This window comes from Cydia pomonella, chromosome 6 (genome assembly GCF_033807575.1).
Source record: "Cydia pomonella isolate Wapato2018A chromosome 6, ilCydPomo1, whole genome shotgun sequence".
Lineage (NCBI taxonomy): Eukaryota > Metazoa > Arthropoda > Insecta > Lepidoptera > Tortricidae > Cydia > Cydia pomonella.
Genome location: NC_084708.1, coordinates 23,736,256 through 23,755,243, shown reverse-complemented (window position 1 = coordinate 23,755,243; position 18,988 = coordinate 23,736,256). Strand labels below are relative to the sequence as shown.

The following is an 18,988-nucleotide window of genomic DNA, read 5'->3' as shown; positions in this document are numbered from 1 at the left end:
TATCTTATCTGTGGTTATGCACGTATAGGGACGTCAAGTTGTGCCAACCCTAATAATTTCTCGGAGCAATGCTGAGCCGAACGGAGCCGGGAAAAGCCGAGAGGAGCAGTGTCGCCCCACTGGTATTGGCAAGGTAAAAAGTCAGTGGAAGAAGTCGCGCTGGTTGTCACAAACACAATATCTTATGGAATCATCTTCCTCGCGCTGTCCCGGCATTTTGCCACGGCTCATAGGAGCCTGGGGTCCGCTTGTCAACTAATCCCAAGAATTGGCGTCGGCACTGAATGTCGCATAGTAATGCCAATGGCAGCCGTTTGAACTATTTATTTCATAAGATTTAACTGAAAAACCCACAAAATGATTGCAGAACCAATCGCGCATCTAGCAAATACTGTTTTTTTAAGTGGTCTGGAACTACAAAACAGTCGTCTAAATCCTAAACCAGTACATAAATACAGTCACTATCATCATCAAATAGTAGCGGATAAAATACCACCCTGGAATATTTTTCAAAACAACAATAAATTTCCAGTTTGCTTTCAACAGTATTTGTTACAGTTGAATTTTTCTACATACTTATACACCGTGGGCTCTAGTTAGGGATTGCAAACCGGATTGATTTTCAATCCGGCAGGATTTTGGTCATAACCCGGCCGGATCCGGCCGGGTTTTGTATAGGGATATTAAAGTTAATTAAATGACATAATTTACTAGTTTTTGCGTAATACGTATTCCTAAATCTATAATTTGAAGTTAACAAATAACTTCTTAACAATAAAATAGAACTTAGTACTAAAAAGTGTGACACTGTCAATATTACTTTAAAAACAAAATATGAAATCGGTCATCTATTATTTTTAACCATTCAAGTGTTCAAATTTTCGTTTACAATTTTATTATAAATTTGATTCGTTTCCAAAGCCCGATAATGAGATGTGAGGTAATAATTCAGCGATCGAGCGCGCCAGCGACCGGTTATGGGTTATTAATTTGTGCTATTGAAATCTGAGCCGTATTCGCGACTTGTTACGGTTGAGTCCAGAATGTCGTGGAATATCGTGGAAGTCGTATGCAGTGGAATGGGATAGCAATATCACTGGCTCCCTCTAACGCATAAATGCGTTCCTTGGACTGACCTACTCTTCGCCATCGTGTAGAGGAGCCATCAAATCTAAAACTGGTGATTAAATTGGAGTTTGACGCCCATTTATTTTCTGATCAAGTTAGTCGATTTGATCATCCTGCCTTGACTGACCTTTAAATTTTCATACATACACATACATACATATTAATCACGCCTATTTCCCGAAGGGGTAGGCAGAGACCACGGATTTCCACTTGCTACGATCCTGACAATCCTGACATACCTCTTTCGCTTCCTTCACTTTCATGACATTCCTCATACACGCTCGTCGGGGTAGGGTGCTCTAAATTTTCAATAAAAAAAATATACTCTGGCGAACCCACTTCTTCAGTAGAATAAGTTTTTGGCAAAAATTTCATTTTTGGTACAAGCTTTTATCGCTGACTGTACTTTTTTTCCACAGGCAACTAATACTCATCGAGACAATTCTAAAAACCCCAAACACAATCAGGTTGCGTTGTTTTATCACAGAGTCCCTATGGCTACCTCCTGTCTCCATCATCAGATCAGCTTGATGGTACCATAATATTGCATTGTCACCCGACATGCATGTATGCAAATTTTCAGCTTCATCGGAAACCGGGAAGTGGGCTATGGGCTATCAACCCTTCGAGCTTCGCGCCTACATTTTTTTAATTTGCCGCCTATTCCTACTGACGGAAATGGCTTGCTATACTATACGAACAGGGGAAACCTACACTGGCGCCATCAATAGAAACCTTTGACAGTTGCCAAAGGCCCTCAGACGCGTGTGTAGACGTGCACGCTGTCTCTACAGACGACCGCACCGGACCGCGACCTTGGTGCGGTCAAAATATCTCTTTCTCGCTCTCACTTATAGCTACGTCCTTAACGGACGTACGGTGGACCACCTTACACACGATCGAACGTGCGCCAGACCGCACCAAGATCGCGGTCCTGTGCGGTCGCCTGTAATGACTATAATATCCATATGAAAGAGCGCGAGAACGAGATATTTTGACCGTCGCGGTCCGGTGCGGCAGTCTGTAATGGCTTTGAGAAACGGCACATCGCTGGCGTGAAATGTGCGTGCACGGTACCAACAATTTAGCGCACGCGCATATGCACGACCACGCACACGCAGCCGGTGTGCTCAGGGGGCCTACCGCGAAAACCGAAATTCGCAAATTGCGGGGATCTTTCTCTTTTACTCTCACTAAGACGTAATTAGAGTGACAGAGAAAAATGCCCGCAATTGATGAACATCGATTTTCGCGGTTATAGCCCTGGCTTGGCCTAAAATTTTCTACTAACATGCTTGGTAAATGGTCCACTAAAAGTTATACTTAAGATATAAACCGGCACACAAAACCAGGGTTAAAGTCAGTCAAGTCATAAGAATAAGTTTATTCACCCTATTGGGACCGTGCGAAGTGCGTGGTGGGGGTAAGTAAAGCGATCCCAGCGCATAAGGTGGTAAAAATTTGAACTAACTGCGGATAGCGTCTTTAACATTTCGTACAATTATATGGCTCGAAATGAAACTTTGATTTACGATTACTCCTGAAATATTCATTTAAATTGTATGGTGTAAGGGACCATTGTAATCTGTATGAAATGCTTAATATAACTAACGTATTTATTTTGATAATTGTTAATAATGTATCCATGTAAATAGCTTTGCAAATGCCACATATTACGTGATCTTTTTCTAGAAGTTAAGAATGGATATAGTAAGTTATCCTTAAAAGATAGACATTTCACATCGCGGACTTTTTTGTAGACCTATGAATGAGAAACAACCCCACCATACATTGTGTTGTTATAGCTCAAACGGATTAGGCAGCGTTTTCGATTAAAGCTCCTAGCCAGCGTGATTTTTTCCGACAACATCGTTATATTTCAAACAATTTACACAAAACCTTAACAAGTTATATACTTAAGCCTTCCTCAAGAATCACTCTATTGATAGATGAAAGTCGTATGAAAATCCGTTCAGTAGTTTTTAGTTTTGGAGTAGTTTTATAAGATGTAGTGGATTAACGTTTTCCCCTAGAATTGCGGACACTAGGTTGCGTGACAGTCGTGCACGCTCCCAATAGACCTTGGAGGATAACACTTTTGGGATAACAAAAAAACTTTTATTTATTGTAACTTCTTTTATAAGTTCTCCTCCTTCCACCTCTCTATCCATTCCACGATTGCATTCACGTTTTGTTGAAGCTGCTCTTGCGTCTCGTTCTGAAGCTGAATAACTATTTCCGGTTTGTATGATGACTGCGCTTCTTCTAATAGAATCTCGAATATTTCGCATTGTATGTTGTCTTCTAACTTCTTACCAGTGTATCCCCTGCAAAAAAAGTTATACTTTGGACCATATTTTTTGAATGTACCTAGTAACAAACCAAATAAAAATTGTGTAGTATACTAGACAATATAGAAAACTCGGGAGGCATTTTCCTGCAGTATAATATAAATACACCTACTTCAGCTGATATTGATAGAGTTGGCAGCGATTTTGCTAGCCCAGCAAGTGTTACATCATAATTTCATAAAGTGACCTGACCAGTAATATATAATATATATATATCTTATACCTTTAAACGAGCAGTTCTTGTATATATATATGTATATATATTTCCGGGATCTCGGAAACGGCTCTAACGATTTCGCTGAAATTTGGTATATGGGGGTTTTTGGGGGTATACAATCGATCTAGATTAGTCTTATGAGTGGGAAAACGCGTGTTTTCGAGTTTTCATGCGTTTTTCTTTCGACGCAGAATATGGTCGCTAATTTCGTGTTGCCGGCAGGGGCGGATTAAGAAGGCGCGGGGCCCTTAGCACAATAGCTCGCGGGGCCCCGTGGTTTGAAAAAAAAAGATTAAGTCCTAGTCGGACTCGCACCCCGAGGATTCAGTACCATCACAATGTTTTTACGATGTCTTAATTTTTTTCGACCCGTTCTCGATTAGTTTTTAACATGTTATGCAGTGTATGTTTATAAAATCTATACAAAAAAATTAGGGTACCTCCCATACAAAATGTTTTTAATTTGATTTTTTTTTGCTTTGATGATAGTGTCATAGTGTGGCGTATGGTTGGATGAGGTCTTTCAAAACGAATAACGGTCTCCAAAAATCTTTTTTTATAAAGTTATTATTTTCGGAAATAATCGCTCCGAAAGAAAAAAAATATGTGACCCATGGGCCCAAAAAATATGAAAAAAATCGTGAAACAAAAGCTTAATAAATACTTTAAATGAAAACTGTAGCGAAAATGATCGGTTTAGTCGCTTTTGGGTTATTACAAAAAATCTTCTCTTCTTACTAAAAAGACGTACAAAGCGCTGCAAAGGTTACTCCCTTATGCTTATAATGTTATGTAAATGATACTTACAAATAGGCTTTCATCATCATATCAGGTCGATTTTGCCAAATTTTGACAAATGGTCAAAAAAATAGTTTGTAAGGAAAGCAGAGCCTAGAATGAAACCAATGCCATAGTGTGAAGGAGGCCGTAGGCCGAGCTCCGTATAAGGGCGGAGACCCGAAGCGTTCTATCGCGGCGCGCCACCATGCAAAGGCTGAATTGTAGGAGAACAGAGTTTGGAATTGAACCAATGTGAACTCGGCGCGCCTGCTGTTCGGCCTTAGTTCTTGCTCGAAAGTGCGACTTGCTGGGATGCTTTGGGTATAGATCATATGTATCACGGCTTTGCAGCAACTCGGCATATATTATTTTGGGCGCCCGGCCAGCCGTAGAGGAGCGAGTCATTTGGCCTCCTACGGGCTCAAAGCTGATCATCATTAGGCATTAGTTGTAAGGTGCAATTTGTTATTTGAAATAGTAATATAAATAAATCATCCTTCCTTGCTTTTCACTAATATGTTTTTAAACACAGTATCTTCTTTTGTTCGTTTCCGAGCTATGCTGTTTCCTGCAGCTGCCATGCACCAAAGTTTTGGGACACTCTGCATCTTCGGTTTTATGCTAAACTCTGTTCTTGGTCTTTGCGTAAGCCAAAAAATTCTTTAAATTTGGTATCGTCATAAAGAAAAATAGACAGGATAATAACAAATAATAATAATTGTTACCGACTTACGAAAAAAATACATTGTAAATAAAATGTGGTGGTACAGGATCTGCGGAGTGCGAGTTCTACTTTTTGAACTTGGCCGATTCCGCATGCCGAAATCGCATGGTCAGGGTCGGAGCGCGGGGCCCCCCCCTAGGCGCGGGGCCCTTAGCATATGCTTTTTCTGCTGTTCGGTTAATCCGCCACTCGTTGCCGGCCACTGTCCGTCTGGTCCAGCGGGTTAAGACGCGGACTGCTAAACGAGTGTTATGGGTTCGAATCTCGCCCGGGTGACTAACTTTTGTTTTTTTTTATATGTTCAAGTTTATATATAATGTTTGAATTTTTATTGTTTTAGACAAGTTTAATTTAGTAAAAAAATGTAGTTAAGATTATCACCTATACACCACCATATTACAATAAATAGTTATAACCGAGCAAAGCTCGGTCGCCCAGGTACTAAATATATATATATATATATGAGTAATATATATATATATATATATATATATGATCACGCGTCATGTTGCGGAATTTCAGTGGAACTAATTTTTCCATAGTTAACTGAGCTGTCACCCTATACATGAGAATAACTGTGCCCTCTTGACAATGATCATATATTTGTGGTCGGGCTTTAGAAGTTTGTCGTATGAAATAACACTTGCACTGTCTGGGCTGCCAAAATCGCTGCCAACTTATATTGGTCTGACTTTATGATGTTTTTAACTAAATGTTCAAAGATGATGATGATTAAAGCTTATATTATAACACATCAATAGTTGAGGAACTAATTATTTGTATTAGTACTAGATATTAGATTGAAAACCAAGGTCTGCAAATTATGTTTTTATATGGTTTATTCATTATGAAAAAGCGCTGGTGGCCTGCTAGCGCTAAGAGCGTGTGACTTGCAATCCGGAGGTCACGGGTTCAAACCCCCGGCTCGTACCAATGAGTTTTTCGGAACTTATGTACGAAATATCATTTGATATTTACCAGTCGCCTTTCGGTGAAGGAAAACATCGTGAGGAAACCGGACTAATCCCAACAAGGCCTAGTTTACCCTCTGGGTTGGAAGGTCAGATGACAGTCGCTTTTGTAAAAATGAGTGCCTACGCCAAATTTCGGGATTAGTTGCCAAGTGGACCCCAGGCTCCCATGAGCCGTGGCAAAATGCGGGGCAACGCGAGGAAGAAGAAGATGGTTTATTCATTATAAATGTTATATATATATATTTAGACACACATTCGGCATATGCCTCCAAATTTCGATAACATGTGACTTATAACACAAACATCTTAGAAATTGATGGAATATGATTCTAATGAGATGGGGACACCATAGTCTAGAAGTGAGGGCCTACTGCGAAAGACGAAAATCGAAAAATTGTGCAGGCTGTTTTTTTTTTATACCACTTGGTGGCAAACCAGCAGTGGTTGATTGTTATTCAAACTTTTACTGTACAACTACATGCATTAAGGCATTCCACGCCAGTAAAAGAAATGGCTAAACTGCAGGAACTTATACAAGGTAAACTAAAACTATCAACAAAATAGGCGGGTCCACACAGAGCGAGCGAGCAAGTACGTGCGAGGCAATTTCCTCACGCACAAACCGGCCAGTGCCCGAGCGCGCCGCCTCCGCCAAGGCACGTCTACACTAGCCGTATTGTGCGTTAGGAAATTGCCTCGCACGTATGCTGGCTCTGTGTGGACCCGGCTAATAGTGTAAAATATAAATAAAATACTTAAATAAATGTGTTGAATAGTGTATTACCGAGCAGAAAGTCTGTCATACAGCACTGTATTGCTAGTTCTGATGACGAAAACTGCATCAAACCAACGCTCGGGGAAGAACTCGCAGCCATGGTAGTCCACAATGTTGCCGCCTTTCGCCATCAACCCTTCCATCATGTCCAGTAACTGAAAAAGTAATGAATGTATAGTTAGGACAGGATAACACAGGCATTCTTCACGGAAAGGCGAAGCTTAATAGTAGTAGGATTGCTATAGGATGGCTATAATGGTGTATTCGTATAGATCGTATAGATGTGCGCCCATGAGAAACAGAACATATTATTCAACATGACAAAATTAAAAACACATTCTTGACAACATACTAATAACCTATGTAATTTGGTTGGGTTCATTGCTACCCATTAATGCATTCACTGCCAGGGGGTGCGGCCTAGGAACAAACTTGTTTAAAAAAAGGTTGGCAACGAAAAAACATCTACATCACTTAGGACCTTATAGAAGTAGGCAGAAAGGACAAGTGACACTATGTCAAGGACAAACGATGATAGCGCTTTCTTTGCTACTCCTGCCGAAAGATACATAAGAGTATCCCATTCTGTCAGTTCCCCCCACCATTCATTTCTAATTGTACTCTTCTTTGTTTTTAAGACAAGACTATTTTATAATTTTACTCCCTTAATTTAAGACGCTTAATACCCGAACATCTGGAACAAATTCTGGTCGTTTACTTTAACAATAGTAAATGGGACATTCACGAAGAAAAAAATTGGGATGAGTAAAATTATAAAATTGTCTTGTCTTAAAAACGAAGAAGAGTACATTGAGTTATTATTTAATTATTATTTTTACTCTTAATAAAAACGTATTTTTACAAGCAAACCCTTGAGTGATCACTAGTATATAGAACTAGCATTGATAATCGAGTTTATCGATACAGGAACTCCCTACTTGTCAAACAACTTTGCCCCACGGATTCCTATGTCTGCTGATAATCAAATTTACCTTATCCTCGTTGAGATATGGACACTGGTAATCGGGGTCATACTCGTCTAAACAATGGTATTCTTCAGCCAGTTTGGAAACTTCTCTCCAGGTAAACTTGGTCCTATCTGCCACCAACTTTGACAACGTGGATTTGCCTACACCAGGGGTACCTAGAACATAAATTTAATAGAATAATTATCTGATACTCCTAAGGAGTCTTAAAGTTTTGTTTATTTTATATTTCCACGTGATGGTGGAAAGCAGTGACGAAATAATAGGAATATATTGATGCAATATTGATTAGGTTTATTCAGAGAGAAAATCAACACATGTTACACGATCGATATAATGACATCAAAATAGAAACCATGTCAAGAAAACAAATTCAAATATTCCCGCGATCATAGACAATATGAACAGCCAGCACTTTCCAACACCTTCTCCTGGTGGATGCTCATGTGGCTGCAGTATGGCACTATCCACACATTAACGTCTCACAGTGTCCAGCAAACTTCACTTTACCCAATGGCTTTGTCATTATGTCTGCTAACTGTACTTCGGTTGGGCAGTAGCTTATGTTGATCAGCCCTTGCACAAAGTGTTCGTGTATGAAATGGTATCGCACGTCTATATGCTTAGATCTTTTGTTGCAGGAACCAGATTTTACTAGCTGTATCGAGCTTTGGTTGTCGACATGAAGATTTATTTTTGCTTCTATATCTGTTATTTCCTTTAAAAACGATTTTAAGTATAACGCTTCTTTACAGCATTCTGCTGCAGCAATAAATTCAGCTTCTGTAGATGAAAGGGACACTATGGGTTGTCTCTTGGATGCCCATGAAACAGGTCCATTTGCTATCATAAGTACTGAGCCAGATGTGCTTCGTCTCGTCTTCGGATCTCCCGCATAGTCAGAATCCGAGTAGGCATTTATAATTTCTAACGGGCTATTTCTTTTAAACAGTATGCCCTTCTCTTTCGTTCCAACTAGATATCTGAATATTCTCTTCACTTTTACGACATCTTGTTTAGTCGGATTTTCAACATTTCTGCTAACTAAATTTACAGCCTGTGCAATGTCAGGTCTCGTTCTGGTCGATAGATACAGTAGACTCCCCACTGCCTCTCTATAGGGGTATTCCTTCTCCTGAGGAGTTTCCTGTGTCGACTTGGCATCGTTGCTTCCAGGTGTGTCACAAGATTTAGCATTTTTCATATTATATTTTTCCAGAGTATCGTTAATATAGGTCTTCTGTGTCAACCTTATTCCTTCTTTGGAGTTATGAATTTCCATACCCAGGTAAGTATTTGGATTTTCATTTCTTTTCATCTCGAATTTTGTTTCAAGTTTTTTCAATAAGCAGTCTATCTTTTTTCGGTCTTTTCCTATGACCAGTCCATCGTCAACAAACAATCCAATTATTATTGACTTGTCTTCGTTTACGAATACGCATCTTTCGGTTTTTATTGTCTTGAACCCTAAATCAAACATCGCTCGGGTAAAGGTTTTATTCCATGTGAACGGAGCTTGTTTTAATCCGTATAGTGATTTTCGTAATCGACAAACTTTTTCCGTTCCATTTTGGCCAATGTCATAGCCAACAGGTAGTTTCATGTAAACTGCATCTGTCAGTTCGCCATATAAGAAAGCGGTCTTGACATCAAAAGTCATGAAGTAGTAATTTTTAGATGCGGCAACGGCTAATAATGTCTTTAGAGCAGATTGACTTACAACTGGGCTATAAATTTCTTCAAAATCCAGGTTACCCTTCTGCTCGCAGCCACGTACGACTAATCTCGCCTTGTACGTACCGTCATCTTTTATTCTAAATACCCATTTGTTGGACAGAATCTTGTGTCCTTTGGCTTCTGACTTGTCAACTATTACCCACGTGTTGTTCTTTTCGAGTGAATCCTTCTCAGATTGAATTGCCTTCTCCCAATTTCGCTTGTCCGTGCTTGTCACAGCTTCTTCATAAGTAAGTAGCGAGCAGTCAGTTTTATTTTCAGACGCAGACATAGTAACACAACTACTTAGCTCGTAATCTCGTGTCCATTTTGGCGGCCTCACTACTCTCTGTGGTCTTGCACTTGGAGCAGGGTCAGGTATCTCAAATGGCTCTGAAATTTCTGGATCAGCAACAACAGGTTGGAAAAAAGACTCTGAATCAGAAGAAAATTGATTAGGTTCCTGAAAAGGTAAGTAATTATTAGTTTTACAAGGTTCTAATTCAATTTCAATTTCTTCTTTTTTAGATTCTGGACGTGCTCGTTGAATATTTTCATATTGTTCATCAGTATTAATTTTGAAATGCATCTTCTCCATTATTCGTACATCTCTGCTGATAACAATGTCATTTTTCGCCGGTATGTATATTCTGAAACCTTTTGCGTTTCTCGCATATCCTATAAACACTCCTTCAATAGCTTTCGCAGTCAATTTTCCTCTGCGATTTTTATTCAAAACAAACGCTCTGTTTCCGAATACATGTAGGTGATTTCCTGATGGTATTCTTCCTGTCCACTTCTCGTAGGGCGAACTTCCTTTCAGAGCTCTTGCTGGGCTTCTGTTTATCAGGTAATTAGCAGTGTTCACTGCCTCTGCCCATAAATATGGAGGGACATTGGAGTCAAGCATTAGACATCTTGTTTTTTCCATCAGAGATCTGTTTTTTCTCTCGCTACACCCGTTCGATTGAGGTGTGTAAGGAGTAGTCAGTCTTCTGTTTATACCATACTCTTTGAGGAGGTTGTCGAAAGATTTTGATCGGTACTCACCACCATTGTCTGTATGGAGGTTCTGTATCTTGGTTTTATGGAATAGTTCGACGTTCTTCTTATACTCCTTGAATTTTTCGATAACAGTATCTTGTGAAGTCGTCTATGAACGTGACGTAATACTTCGAACCGCCCAATGATTGATGCTCGAAAGGACCGCATACATCACTGTATATTATCTGTAGAGGCTCAGTAGAGAATATTTCACCATAGCTTTGAAATGGTAGAGTTGACATTTTACCTTTGATACAGGTTTCACATGGTTCAAGAGATTTTTCTTTGAAATCAAGTCCTCTTATCATCTCATTTCTTTGCATTAGTTTCAGGTCTCTCTCATTAGCATGACCTAATTTTTTATGCCACTTCATAATTTCGCTTTCTACTACAGGCGTGAAATTTGCTGTCTCCGTCGACTCTTCAAGTTCAAGGTAGTATAACCCATCTCTTCTCTTTGCTTTTAAGATTACACTTTCGTCTTCTAGTACACTAGCTTGATTCTTTTCAAATAAGACTTTAAAGCCATTATCTGTTATTTTGCTTACTGACATTAGATTATTTGTCAAGTCCGGAACGTAAAGCGTATTTTTTAAAATATATTCGTACTCATCAGCATGTAGTACCACTTTTCCTTTACCTTCTACATTTGCAGTATGCTTCTCTGACGCCAATCGTAATTTATCAGACACAGGGATTAGGTTTGTCAACAAATCTTCTTCTCCTGTCATGTGCGACGTACAGCCGCTGTCTAGACACCACGATCCATTTTTGAATTTTGACGTATCAGTACTTTCAGTTGTCAGACATACATTGAAGCTCTTTTGTTGATTTTTGTTTACGTTTTTCTTTTGTTTTATCTTCGACCAACAATCTTCCGTTGAATGCCCTTTTTTATTACAATTGCTGCACATTAAACTCTTTTTCTTTGCTTTCACGTAGAATGCCTCTGAAGTTTGGGACTTAGATTGCCTCCTTGCTTCATGTTCTTCGATTATTTTTACCTTGAGAGTTTCAGGGCTAGGCAAAGTATCTCTCGACTCAATCGCCGTTCTAAAGCTGTCGAAATTTGTAGGCAGACTGTACAACATCATTATGCTTAGCAGCTCTGAGTTGATAGTGACTTTCATGTCTTCTAGTTTACCTACGACATCCATGAAGTTGTTGAGATGGTCTCTTACATCTTCTTGAGGTGACATTTTTTTCAAAACTAATTGTTTTAATAGGGTAGCTTTTCTGGCTGGTCCCGAGCTTTGATAGATGGATACTAATTTATCCCATACCTCTTTTGACGTGTTGCAACCTTTAATTTGCTTAAGTTCTGCTGGAGATATTAGCAGTAATAACTCAGACCTTGCTTTCCTATCTTCTTTTTCAAAAACACTTTTTTCATCAGTAGTCGCGGTCTCCAATAACTTTTTTTCGCCGCTCGCGTATTCCCACAAGTCACTTCTTATTAAGATTGCTTGTGCTTGTAGGCACCATGTGTCGTAATTAGATTTCGTTAATGTTTCGATGTTACGAAAATTCGAACCCATTTTTCTTTTCTCACTTTTACACTTTTTTATTCTTCCATTTTATTTATCACTTTTATTTTACTAACCACGCTCTGCTACCACTGATGGTGGAAAGCAGTGACGAAATAATAGGAATATATTGATGCAATATTGATTAGGTTTATTCAGAGAGAAAATCAACACATGTTACACGATCGATATAATGACATCAAAATAGAAACCATGTCAAGAAAACAAATTCAAATATTCCCGCGATCATAGACAATATGAACAGCCAGCACTTTCCAACACCACGCACCTGTTATTAAAATATTCGGGACCTGCCTTGGATGGGATGCCATGCTGCTATTGTTATCTCATTAATGTAGCTTAATTAAAGTACCAACTGAGTTTTGTAACAGTATATTAAATTTATTATAATTTCCCATTTACACTTCAACGCCGAATACCCACGTTGAGATACTTGATTATAATTATTATTGTCAAAGTGACATTGACGGATATGCTACGTTTAGGAACTCACGACTAAATATTTTATTTTTTTTTTATTGACAATAACAATATACATAATGGATATATACAGATGATTACTATAACTAGCTTATATCTAAAATAGGCCCTTGAGGCATTGTACCAAGGATGCTGGCGGCATTTCCTCGTTGTATCGCAATACTGATACGTTGTGCGAGGAAGCCGCCAGCTCTTCGGTCACCAGTTACGTCAACCAGACGTTTCGCGATTTCTCCAAAAAACTTGTGCGCGCTGGGACCCCATGGACCTAGAGTTTCAACGCCAAAATTATGTTACGATATATCTTTTTTATTCACTTAAGGGTTTGTTAAACGCTATGACACAATAATTTAAAAAAAAAGGAAGCGGCGGAGCAGACGGGCAGCCGCGCCCCTAAAATTTACATAAAATTCAGAATTAAAATGTAATGTCAAAAAGATACTTCCGGTTATAAGATTTACTAAAAACGCCCCAATAAATTTTGTAGGTTATATTGTGATATAACCTATAATAATTTTATGTTAAAATGTTATTTATAGACTCAAAACATATTTTGCGCTGAAAAAATATTAGTGAAGAATTTAATTAATTAGTGTGAGAACGTTAATATGCGAATCTATAGACCAAGAGGCATAACAAGAAGTCAGATTATTCTCGTATCAGTTTTGGGTGTTTTTGGCGGGGTTTATATCTGGAGACCGCTTTTTGAAGAGCATTTCCCCAAGAAGAAGCATACCTCACAGCCTGAGCCAGTTGTGGAAGTTAAATAACTATGGAGGCCGTCAAACGTTGGTTCAAGACTTCCAGCCCGCTGGTGAAAACTTTGATGGCTGTATCTGTCACATCTGGCCTGGTTGTGGTCCATAGGCTAGTGTACGCGCCCCATGTGCAAAAGAAAAGGTATCGGCAAGCCGAGGAATGGGCTAACATGATCATAGAACAAGAAGAGGCGGCTGAAGCCGCGCGCCTGGGTGAACAACGTAACTCTTACTAACCTGATATTAGTTTACTTTAGCTTAGTATTTTAATTAATATATTTAAATGTTGTAGTTTCATTTTGTTTTATTTACCTTCTTCTACCTTAGAAATATCATTTATTGGGGTTGTATTGGCTACTCTCCAGTCATCATTCACCGGGAGGTAAGGTCATTGACATTGCACAGAGTAGTCGCGGGCGTTCACGGTCATTGATTTAGGTACATCTAATTAGATAGTTCGCGTAGTTTCAAGAGATAAAGTAGGAGATAAATGGATTGTTCAATTAACCCTTTTGTCAGAAACACTAGTTTATCTAACATAATATTTTTTTCTATTTTCATATTTTATCTATGAATAGGTTTTATGTTAGTTCCTTTTTTTACGAATGCGGAAGTACCTAACTATTGTGTGTAACTTTTTTACGGTTATACTGCTGAACTTATTTTGATGAGATTAAGCTTGTACTTATAAAGCTTAAAGGTAGAACATGTACTACTTAATCTTTAGAAATCCACCCTCTGGACAGGGAGGGTATATTACTTCAAATTCCACACGGACGGAGCGCTGCGGGCACAGCTGAAATTTTAGACAGGTCCTTCACAGTTCACACAACCTGAGTAAATAGGTAATAAAATAATGTAAAAAATCTCAACACGAGCTAGGCGCGCAGGACCGGGTAAAATGGCGTGCTCTTGTGTTGCAGGCAGACTCATTTTGGGTCATTGCGCCAAATTAGTAGTAAGCAGTAGCTAGAGCCCGTTATTTATTACCCTTACTATTAGCCTATAACATGTTATGTTACATAGTAGTTTTATTAGATACAGGTGGTGCAAGTGTTATGTAAACATAATCTCATAGAAGTTTGACGTTTAAAATAACACTTACACCACCTGGGCTATCAAAATCGCTGCCAACTTAGCTTGGTCTAATTCTATCAAAATTAGTTACTTACCTATACCGTTGGCAAATAGTAATTTAATTTATTTATATCAACTTAATCAATTTTAATCATTATTAAAATTGGCATTGAGATCATGACTGTGTGTAACAACACTAGTAAACCTATGATTTGCAACCAAATTCTGAAAAAAAAACTGACCTGAATATACAATATAACGCCCCAAAAAGTTTTTGTATAAGTGCCCATGGACACCCGCAACACCAGAGTGATTGTAAGTGCGTTGCCGGCTTTAAGATTAGAGTACGCTCTTGCCACGTGGCCGTGCATATGAATTTCATGAACTTGTTGGCAAAAGGTTACATGGGCGTAGGCAGGTACAATGTATGCTCCTCGCGGCGTCTGCCCACCCCCTAGGCTTCCGGCAATATCAACTTGCCCCCCCCCCCTACCCAGTTCACTGGCTGGCTACGCCCTTGAAAGGTTATCAAATCTGCTATGAAATCATGTAAGAATCTGGGAATAAGGATATAGGTATTTTAAAACGGGTTTCTTACGTCCAGCAGAGGACTGAAACGATACAGTTACGAACAATAATATCACTAGGTGTTCAAAACTGTGCAGTAATAATTACTGCCGACTACCGTGCCTGTTTATTACCAGCGGCCTGATTAAGATTATTCATACACTGTGATTAATAGTTCGCCAGAAGATGATAGGCAATTCCATTTGTCACATACAATTCAAAATGATGTAAGTATTTAAGCGAATAATCAGAACAAGAGGTTCAAAAACATCAAGCATACATATTTGTTAGATAAATAGTGTAATTATGAACACTTGCAATTATATAGGAAATATATTTTTGTCTAATCTTGCCTACTTATTTTCCAGATCGTTTTTATCAGACACTTACCTATAAAATCTTATCAGGCAATGCATCTTTCTAGATACCTACACATATGTTGCACTCACCAACCCCTACCTGGGATCCCAGCAATGTTACTTTTCGCTAATGCCAAAAATAGACTACACTACTTGACATGCGCGGGCCGAGCTCCTGAATGACCTCGGGCTAGGCTCCAGACACCCCTCTGTACCTACTACTACCTATCTAGAAAATCCAGACTGCGTATTGATTATTTTGAGTGTCCTGTTTTGATGTAACAGGTCGGTTATACATTTTGTCAATATATACTTTCTCTTCGTTTGTGAGAGGACAAGAATTGGGCATTCACATTTATGTACTGACAAATTGATAGAGTGAAATCAATTACTTTTGAATTTACTTTGAAGAGATTCCTTTCACAAAGTAAAAAAAAAAAGGAATTTAAAATTTTCAATTAGTTTGGACTATTTCAAAAATTAACTTTCATATGGGTAATTAATGATGGTTAAATTCAAGTATTGAGTGATAATAAGGTGACAAAACATGGAGTACCTATTATATCACTTGATACTTGAAAGTCAGGCTAGATGAAATAATATGGAAAGATGTCTGGAAATTTAAATTTATTTGTGTACCATTACTTAAAACAAAAATAAATTATTTACTGCATCTATTTCAAGGTCTTAAAGAAATGATACAATTCTGTACTGGAGGCTACCTTTATTTCTATGAATTTACACTTTCAGTTGCAGTCATAACAAAATATTTCAGATATATGTATAACCACCTTATATAAATTATAAAATAATGTTACAGTATAAGCCTTGTAAAAAATATAGAAAAGGAATGAGTTTGTAGCCCTTCTTTCCTTCTGAACACCTTTCGGTGAATGAAGTATCGCAGTTGGATGAAAAATTGTGCTGTTAAAAGGCCTAGCTACTTCTTGCCCTTGGTGGCCTTCTCGGCAGCTTTGGTGACCTTGCCACCACCAGCCTCCTTGAAGTTGACAGCCTTGATGACACCTACAGCGACCGTCTGCCTCATGTCACGCACGGCGAAACGACCGAGAGGAGGGAACTCCTGGAAGGACTCCACGCACAGAGGCTTGGAGGGGACCAGGTTGACGATGGCAGCATCTCCCGATTTGATGGATTTGGGGTTATCTTCAGTGGATTTGCCGGTACGACGGTCAACCTTCTCTTTGATTTCTGCGAATTTGCAGGCAATGTGGGCTGTGTGGCAATCGAGCACAGGCGTGTAGCCGTTTGAAATCTGTCCGGGGTGGTTGAGCACGATGACCTGTGCGGTGAAGTCTGCGGCACCCTTAGGGGGGTTGTTCTTGGAGTCGCCAGCGACGTAGCCACGACGCAGCTCCTTAACGGACACGTTCTTGACGTTGAAACCGACGTTGTCGCCGGGCACGGCCTCCTGGAGGGCCTCGTGGTGCATCTCCACGGACTTTACTTCAGTGGTGATGTTGGCGGGCGCGAACACGACGATGGTGCCAGGCTTGAGAATACCAGTCTCGACACGGCCTACGGGCACCGTACCAATACCGCCGATTTTGTACACGTCCTGCAGGGGCAGACGCAGGGCCTTGTCTGTGGGGCGGGCAGGGGGCAGGATGGCGTCAAGAGCCTCGATGAGGCACTTGCCTTCAGCCTTGCCTTCCTTGCGCTCAATCTGCCATCCCTTGAACCAGGGCATCTTAGTGGACGCCTCCAGCATGTTGTCTCCGTGCCAGCCAGAAATGGGTACGAAAGCGACGGCAGCTGGGTTGTAACCAATCTTCTTGATGTACGAGGAGACTTCCTTCTTGATTTCCTCGAAACGGGACTCACTGTATGGGGGCTCAGTGGAGTCCATCTTGTTGACGCCCACGATCAGCTGCTTCACACCAAGGGTGAAGGCAAGCAGGGCGTGCTCGCGGGTCTGGCCGTTCTTGGAGATACCGGCCTCGAACTCACCAGTACCGGCGGCAACGATGAGCACGGCGCAATCAGCCTGTGAGGTACCAGTGATCATGTTTTTGATGAAATCCCTGTGTCCAGGAGCATCGATGATGGTCACGTAGTACTTGGCGGTCTCGAACTTCCACAGGGCGATATCGATGGTGATACCACGCTCACGCTCAGCCTTAAGCTTGTCCAACACCCACGCGTACTTGAAGGAGCCCTTACCCATCTCCTGGGCCTCCTTCTCGAACTTCTCGATGGTACGTTTGTCGATACCACCGCATTTGTAGATCAAGTGGCCGGTGGTGGTGGACTTGCCGGAGTCGACGTGTCCGATCACGACGATGTTAATGTGAATCTTTTCCTTGCCCATTTTTGGTTAGTCTAAAACAAAACGAAAAGATAACGTTAATAAAGTGCAATAAATTTTAAGACGACGATAGGATGCACACAAGGTCGGATGGTGCCTCATGTACAAGATATGCGACCGGCAATATGGCGGCCGCATGGCCGCCTCGCCCTATCTTGACATCTCACAATGGATGTCAGCCATTACAGCTTGTGGAAAGTTATTGATTCAATTAAATTATTTTCACAAACAGTTTTAAACATACGATTACATTGAAATACTTGAATGCAAAACGAGTATACAGAAAACAAATCTTTTCCACTACCACGTGGTGCAACGCATGCCGGTGCGCAAGTGTGACGCGTAAGCATATTGAAAGTTATTGAAATTGGAATTATTTAACGTGGTTTACAGTAATAAAACATATGAAAGCTACAAAAGATCAATTTAAAACCGAACAAAAGAATTCCACGTTGTTAACTTGACAAATCGACAGGTTTTGAATTACACCACAGTGGCAAACTTTCCAGCGAAATTGGAAAATAACTCGTTTGCGGAAAATTAAGTCGCAGCCAATACGGCCTAAATACTAACACTATTTAACAAAAGTTTAGATAATTACACTTTTCACTGCACTTAACTATTTTCTTCTGACACTCACCACGGATTACTACGTGTAATATCCGAGATAGACTCCAACAGAATGGCCGAGAAATGATTTTTCCTTCAGCTGGAAGGACGAGTCCCATTTCCGGTTCTCCACCGAATGTAGCCATAATATAAAAAACATTTACCCTATTTCTCTACTGCAAACCATAATATGTCAAATTGAACAGATATGTCATATAAAAGTAAAACCTCTACAGTAAATGTCATGTCAAAGTATTACAATAAAAACGTAGAATTTGTTTTGACCGATGTCAATTGTGTGTAGGTTATTTTAACTTTTCAAGACCAAGATAACTCTGCAGCGATTTTTATAGCACAGACGTGCAAGTGTAATTTAAACGACATTATTTCATAGAAGATTGACGTTTATGATTAAAATAACACTTTAGCCGACTCACCTTAGTCTCACGTTACTATACTTACCAACTTTCAAAAGTTGTTATTGCAAAAAAATATATACTTACATTGGTAGATGTTTTCATTAAATGTATACAAATATTATACTTATAGTCCTAGTGTTCGCCTGAT

At 39.7% G+C, this 18,988-nt stretch overlaps 3 protein-coding genes across 6 annotated transcripts in view; 1 reads left to right on the top strand and 2 right to left on the bottom strand.

Annotated features, from left to right (window-relative positions):
• The window catches only part of LOC133519349 (proteasome inhibitor PI31 subunit), a 495,710-nt gene extending 495,377 nt beyond the window's left edge, over nt 1–333 (top strand). For all 3 annotated transcript variants that reach the window (XM_061853388.1, XM_061853386.1, XM_061853387.1), the window contains exon 7: nt 102–333. In XM_061853388.1, the coding sequence (XP_061709372.1) occupies nt 102–318 (217 nt within the window). In that variant the 3' untranslated portion in view covers nt 319–333. The remainder of the gene's footprint in view (nt 1–101) is intronic.
• A 2,899-nt stretch (nt 334–3,232) lies between these two features.
• On the bottom strand, nt 3,233–12,698 carry LOC133519329 (adenylate kinase isoenzyme 6). The gene is made up of 4 exons (XM_061853369.1): nt 12,511–12,698; nt 7,942–8,093; nt 6,959–7,104; nt 3,233–3,455 (listed from the first exon to the last, which is right to left on the bottom strand). Exons 1-4 carry the CDS (start codon nt 12,551–12,553, stop codon nt 3,266–3,268), a joined length of 531 nt encoding a protein of 176 aa, XP_061709353.1. The 5' UTR covers nt 12,554–12,698; the 3' UTR covers nt 3,233–3,265.
• A 3,395-nt stretch (nt 12,699–16,093) lies between these two features.
• LOC133519328 (elongation factor 1-alpha) lies at nt 16,094–18,577 on the bottom strand. Of its 2 annotated transcripts, none has more exons than XM_061853367.1 (2): nt 18,453–18,577; nt 16,094–17,826 (listed from the first exon to the last, which is right to left on the bottom strand). In XM_061853367.1, exon 2 carries the CDS (start codon nt 17,813–17,815, stop codon nt 16,424–16,426), a length of 1,392 nt encoding a protein of 463 aa, XP_061709351.1. In that variant the 5' UTR covers nt 17,816–17,826; nt 18,453–18,577; the 3' UTR covers nt 16,094–16,423. The 2 variants fall into 2 exon arrangements, with proteins under 2 accessions (XP_061709351.1, XP_061709352.1); XM_061853368.1 differs by having other exon boundaries at nt 18,414–18,512.
• Between the last annotated feature and the right edge of the window lie 411 nt (nt 18,578–18,988).

What these genes read in the sequence shown, in the direction of transcription:
- LOC133519329 (XM_061853369.1), bottom strand. Translation starts at nt 12,553, where the DNA reads ATGGCATCCCATCCAAGGCAGGTCCCGAATATTTTAATAACAG. An exon ending in CCCGAATATTTTAATAACAG is followed by an intron (nt 8,094 to 12,510) that starts GTGCGTGGTGTT and finishes TTTATGTTCTAG; the next exon opens with GTACCCCTGGTGTAGGCAAA. An exon ending in CATATCTCAACGAGGATAAG is followed by an intron (nt 7,105 to 7,941) that starts GTAAATTTGATT and finishes TTACTTTTTCAG; the next exon opens with TTACTGGACATGATGGAAGG.
- LOC133519328 (XM_061853367.1), bottom strand. Translation starts at nt 17,815, where the DNA reads ATGGGCAAGGAAAAGATTCACATTAACATCGTCGTGATCGGACACGTC.